Below are 6362 nucleotides of genomic sequence, written 5' to 3'. Positions count from 1 at the left end.
ACTATCTCATTATCACGAGAAAACTACGTTCGTTTCTCGTGATAATGAAATACTGAAGAATTTACTTTAGAGTCCTGTCTCTTCCTTTAACGCACAGAGACGCTGAGACTTTACCTCTCTTTATTTTGTGGTTAACAACAAAAACAGTTGAAAAAAAACTCTCCAAAAGTTTTTTTATGTCTATTTTTTATTTTTATTAATGGATCTATGCTCCTCAAACGCCTAAATTCCATCTCATGAACCAGCCTCTCTCCCCTTTATTTCCCTAAAACCCTCGACCAATCAGGTTGATTGACAGATCCACGAGCCGACGAGCGTCTCTGCATGTGCGTTCACTGAGCTCTGGACATTAGAGAACCCAAACAGCCACTCAGGCCAACCCTGTCCACTACAATAATTTTGTCATTTTTTTACAATCTGCACCAAAACAGAGCAGTATTTCAGAAAAAAACCTACTCAACTAAAATCCATCATATAAATTGATCAGTTTTTCTAGTGTTCAACATTTTCTCTGACAAACTGCTTTGTTTTGCTGTGGATTGTACAAAAATGAAAAAAATATATATATTAGCAGATTGAGTTGGGCTGAGTAACTGTTTGGGTTCACTAGTGTCCGGAGCTCAGTGAACGCACCACGCAGAGACACCCGTCGCCCCTAGATTCCATCATTCAACCTTGTATTGGGGGAGTTTAGTGAAATAAAGGGAGAGGGGCTGGTGCGTGAGACGCAATTAAGGTGTTTGAGGAGCGTAGATCCATTAATAAATAAAAACAGACTAAAACAACCTTTATGGAGTTTTTTCTTCTGCTGTTTTCTTGTTAACCACAAAATAAAGAGACTTAAAAAGGTAAAGTCTCAGCGACTCAGTGCAGGAAAGGAAGAGTGGAACGCTACAGTATGCTTAAGTATATGTTTATTGTGAGAAAACGATAAAAAAAAAAAATAAATAAGGCAGGAAGTTTTCGGTTTCCATTCAAAATTGCATTTTGAAGTATTTCTTTCTTCAAATTGTAGGTAATTAAGAGAAGACGAAAAAATGCAGTTTGAAAAAAAGCATATTTGTGATGTAAAAAATATACTGGGCAGGCTTCCTGCTCCGCTCCATTCTGTTGCACTCGCTTGTAAACAACTTGATCCATGTAAGTCTTAGTTTTTTCTGTTCCGAGCTGGAATCTGTCTTAAAACCGTACGACTGGATAGCTAAATTGCTAAACATTTTTGTTGCATCAGTAATATATTAGGTTGGGGGGCTGTAAGCTAGCAGGAGAGCATTTAAACAGAGGGCTATCAACAACAAGGAGGGGGAGGGGTTGCCCCGCCCACAACTTAGAAGCAAATTTCTAATAAACTATGTCCAAGAAAACGACAAACAGTATAATCCCAAGTTAAAAATCATATATCAAAAGACAATCGGAGTGGGTCTTTAAGCAGCACTTCCTACTGCTGTAGTTGAACTTTAACAGCAGCTTATTCCATCTTATGAATTGTTAAATAGGCTATTATATTTGTGTTTCACATTAATGTCACTGGTTTAAAAATGCTCCTTCTAAATGAGATTAAGGCCATCGAACTCTGTTAATTTAATTCTTGATAAATATTTGATTACTCATAAAACTTTACGACAACCTCAGTAATGCACTAAGTATGTAATAGGCAGATAAGATCTTGTACATTTAAGAACTTTAATACCTTTCTTGGGATCAAGATGTACATTTTATGTAATTTATTCCACTGTATTTATCGATTTCACCGTTTCATTAATGGGAAACTAGCTTAAATTATGATAAAATGACTGGAATTTTAGCTTTATTTGGTGTTTTCAGGTACGTTTATGGGTGTTGAAAAAGAGATTTGATCTCAAAGAACTTCCTGGTAAAATGAAGGGTAAAGAAATAAAATAAAATAAAACATTTGGAACATGTTTTGTTTTTTTTTGCCTCATCTAAGATCAATACATTTTATGGTCTCTTATTTTTAAAACACTAATGTGCTCTTTTAATCTACAAAAAAAAAATATACGGTGAAGAAAAGTTTTAGTTCTGTTTTAACATCACCAACTGGAAAATTAAATCAATTCTTTATAAAATGTACTTTATGAAACTTTGACTTTTTAGTAGAGATTTGGCTCTTGGGTCTTTTATACCTGATATGTTGCAAGAAACTGGACTTTGTGACACATGCAGCTGAAAGTTATCGGAGATTTCATGTGAAAAAACAGCCGCCACCAGCTTTTCTATTGACAGACCGCTCACAGAAACTCATCAACAAGCAGTCAGTAAATTCTTGCAACCAGTCGCACAGCCAGCCACCAGCCTTTTTCCAAACGAAGCTGCCAAAGCCAAAACGAATGAGTGAGCTATCAAAGCGAAGCAGATTTAAGATCTCAACAGTTCACCAAAATAAAAGTCAAACTTCTCTGCGTTTACATGTCAGCGCCACAAGCACAGACTGCTTAGATCATGTTAGATATAACACAACTAATTCCAACACAATTCCAGCGCGATGGTCTGACAACTTTTGCCATTTGTTGGTTTGGAAATAAAAAGCAGACAAACGGGAAGATGTCAGCCTTTTCCCCAGCAGCGGATTATACCCACAACTTTGGACAAATGACGCCGCAGTGCTCCGTTCAGCCCAACCTGAGCAAAAGTGTCACAAGAGCATTCATCAAGAGCCATGCAGGCCTAATCCTCCCCCAGCAGACATGCTCGCATAACCCCACACAAACCTCTCCTTCACAAACTCACTCGGACATACAAGCTGAGAGAGCACGAGTGATTTTGTGGATGTTTGCTCACCATAATCAGCAGCAAACCAACCAGTTAGTTATACAGTCATGCTTTCCAACAGAAAATGTAAAAATGTCTTCTTTTTTTGTGCCTTATCATGTGGTTCTATAGCATTAAACAAAAGTCCTGTCTGTGTCTAAACATGCAAACTTAAAAATAACTTGCACTAAACTTATTTGGGTTGAAAAGTGATACTTTGACATACTTGCAGTGTCTGCCGTGGGTGATGGAATGCTCTGGCCCACGATAGAGACAGGTAACGCCTTTCTGACCGGCTGAAGAAGCGACGAGGATACCACGGTCGTCACCATGGAAACACTTGTATGAAGGGTCTCCTTTTCACAGGACATCACTTCGTTCCCGTCCTCCTCTGAGTTATCAGAATGCAAGGGGTTGGTGAAACTTATGGCAGTCCTAACAGGCGTGGAGGAAGAGGAGGAGGAAGATGAAGAGGAGAGGTGGGAGGAGGAGGATGAAGAGGGAGCGACTCTGTCTGAGGAGGACGAGGAGGAGGAGGTTTTGGGGAACAGTTTGTCGGGGCTGTTGCAGGGCTCCGTCCATGACGCGTGTCCAGCTTTCACGTCCGCTTTGCCACATTCCCGTGGCTCTATCTTATCGCTCTTCACGGGGAGGTGGTTTGGCCTGGTTAAGGTGTTCCCCTCTGCGTGGCTCTCCAAACAACCAACCGCTCCTCCTTCTGTGCCCGAGTCCTCCGACAGAGAGGAGCTGGACGTCAGCAGGGACTGAGCAGAGCGGGACTTGAAGGCCTGGCCTCTTTGCAGCATGCAGCCGCTGTTGGCGGAGCTGGCCGCCTGTCCGCCCGTTACTCCGACGGAAGAGCACGTGTCAAAGCTCCGAGGTCCTTCTTGCAGCGGCACTTTTTTTATCTCGATGCTGAGCTTCCTCTCGATCCGAGGAACGCCGGGACATTCGATGACCGGGGAGAGGGGGGAGGACGGCGCCTGAGTCTGACCAAACTCTGGCTTTGTAGACGTGGAGGAGAACTTGTTGCTGTAGTTGTCATTGAGGTCTACATTTGAGACCTGGGTTTGTTGGTTTCGGCTTAATACATCTTTCTGCTCCGAGGGGCTGGTCTGTTTGACTGGGTCAGGTTTGTTCTGAAGCTCATTCTTGTCTTTATTCTGCAAATAAATAAATAAATACAGAATGAGAAACTATTCCATCAACAATTGAGCTAGGGCTGTGGATTATTACTGAGGTGGTGATTCGTTCCAATTCACGAATCAACGATACACAGATTGAACCACGACTCTTACTTTTTAATCTTAATATGTCTGAATGAATGCTATATGAGTGTCTTTTTACTGAATAAATGCAAATGTAAATACTATAAATGTAATCATATATACCTTTATTTAGAACAGCAGATCAGAATCAACAAAACATAACAGATAAAAACACAAAGATTTTAAAATAAATTATATTTGTCACTTTAACCCTTTAACACATAAAGTGTCACAAGTGACACTTACACACAAAATCTCTAACATAAAGATTTTACAGCACAAGCCACTTTTCTCCTTCAGAAACTGCTGGAATTATGTTAAATTACGTTATTAATGGTTGAAAAGTTACTGTAAATCAGTAAGTTTTTCCATTTCGAACTACACATTGAGGTGTTTTATTTTATTTATAATTTATATAAACATTTTCATTTGTTGTTTTCCTGTTTATTATCATTTATCATGTATTGTTCGAAATAAAGGACAAACAAAAAAAAAAACATAACACTGGAGCTCCAATGTTAAAGGGTTAATCAAGGTCAAATTTAACAATTTTTGTCAACTTCTTGGTTAACTTCAGCTGTAAACAAAAATCTTTTGTTTTGAATCATTCAACAACAAATCCTGAAAATATTCTCCACAGTTTTGCTGACTATAGTTACAATAGGAAGATGAAAAACAGTAAACAAAGACACAGCAGCACCTTAATAAAAATGACTTCATGACAAAAATGACGACAACTTCACGATATTTTCACAATATTCCTAAATTCATAAATAATGTATTTTCATTCTATACTATTTCTTATATTCATATATATTTAAAACAAATGCGTGGCATGTTTCAATAATAAGCTAAACTTTTTTGTCTTTTTTTTAAATTCTTTTTCACACTTGATTCTTTTACTTTGAAAATTAGATACTTTAAAGATTTATTTACTTCCTGCATTCAGTTTCTTTAGTTCTATCCTTAAAAGCCAACATTATTCTGCATCTTAAAGTTAATTAGATTATCTGAAGGGTATTTTTTTACCTTCCATTAGATTTACAAAAATTGCGAATTAGCAACCTCGGATGTTGCAAACATTTTTACTTAAATTTTTGGAAACAGATAGAGTACTCAGATACTTGTTACAGTCCTAAATTAAGCAATATCTGAGATGTATGACTGCTATTGTGCAACTTAAACATTAGGAAAAACGTTGAATAAAATTTGTTTTTTATATGGTGAAATATATAAATATATTTTTAAAAATTACATTATGTACAAACCTTTAATGTACCATTTAAAACCAGGTATTTCTTATTTTCTGAATTCTTAAATAAAACTCCATCTTTAAATTTTAGTAAACATTTGAAACTTGCTTAAATATCTTTAAAAACCAATTCTGTAAAATAAAAAAGCTAGCTTTGATGCAAATTTATGATGGTATATATAATTTCTGCAAAGTTTCTCTCATGTCTGATGGAAATTTGCAACAAAAATTCATAGAAATGCAGCCGTCATATTATTTGAACTTATTGAAACTTTATAATAAATGAACACCTCAGCTAAGTCCCTGCAGAACCTTGAAATAAATCACAGGTTTTAGTTCAACAAAAGTGTAAATATATTACATAAATACAGGATAAATGATAAAAGTGTGTACTGCAAAGATCCCCCTCACCTGTGTGGCGTTGGACTGCGCCGTGGCGAGGACGTGTATGACAGGTTTGGGGTGGTAACGGTCGTTGTCCTGTCTTACGTTGGTGACCGTGGGGAAGGCTGATGGGGGAGACGGGGTGAGGATCGGGGGGACCGGGTGAGGCTCCGGAGGCTGGAGGATCTCTTCTTTAACATCGCCCTCAACCTGGGAACTAAACAAAAATGTAAAAAAAATGATCAGGAAACAGGAAGTGCTGCTTTTTTTATTATTAGAAAAGTCTAAAACTATCTCTGTTTGCCCCAATAATCTGAGAAATGTTTTTCCAAGTAATTAAACAAATGATTGGAACTTTGAAACAGTTTGATTACTTTTTAATATATGATCTAAAGATGAGCAAAAGATTGTCATTCTAAAAAAAAAATAGTTCATTTTTAACCCTACTAAGAAACTTCAAAGAGGATTTTAATGTGATATTTTTTTGCCACTAGATGGTGCAACTTCAAAAAATGTGGTACTAAAAGTAAAATAGAAAAAAGAATTCTTCCTATATTGTGAGGTTCTACTTCACACAGATCAATAGAAAAATTGTTTTAATATTAAATGCTCGCTGTCCACGTAGCATAAACAAAATAAATTGAATTCACAGATTGACCCAGAAAAAAAGCCCTCAAACATAAATAAAC

The 6362-nt window shown here is 37.2% G+C and overlaps 1 protein-coding gene across 3 annotated transcripts in view; it reads right to left on the bottom strand.

The window, feature by feature from the left end:
- Positions 1–6362, bottom strand: part of ptpn12 (protein tyrosine phosphatase non-receptor type 12) — a 41065-nt gene that overhangs the window by 4338 nt on the left and 30365 nt on the right. For all 3 annotated transcript variants that reach the window (XM_024288335.2, XM_024288344.2, XM_024288350.2), the window contains exons 13-14: positions 5701–5890; positions 2996–3932 (exon numbers count right to left, since the gene is read on the bottom strand). In XM_024288335.2, the coding sequence (XP_024144103.1) occupies positions 2996–3932; positions 5701–5890 (1127 nt within the window). The remainder of the gene's footprint in view (positions 1–2995; positions 3933–5700; positions 5891–6362) is intronic.

The sequence above is a fragment of the Oryzias melastigma genome, linkage group LG23, assembly GCF_002922805.2.
Source record: "Oryzias melastigma strain HK-1 linkage group LG23, ASM292280v2, whole genome shotgun sequence".
NCBI lineage: Eukaryota > Metazoa > Chordata > Actinopteri > Beloniformes > Adrianichthyidae > Oryzias > Oryzias melastigma.
The sequence above is the reverse complement of the archived record's forward strand: the minus strand, read 5'-3'. Positions and strand labels throughout refer to the sequence as shown.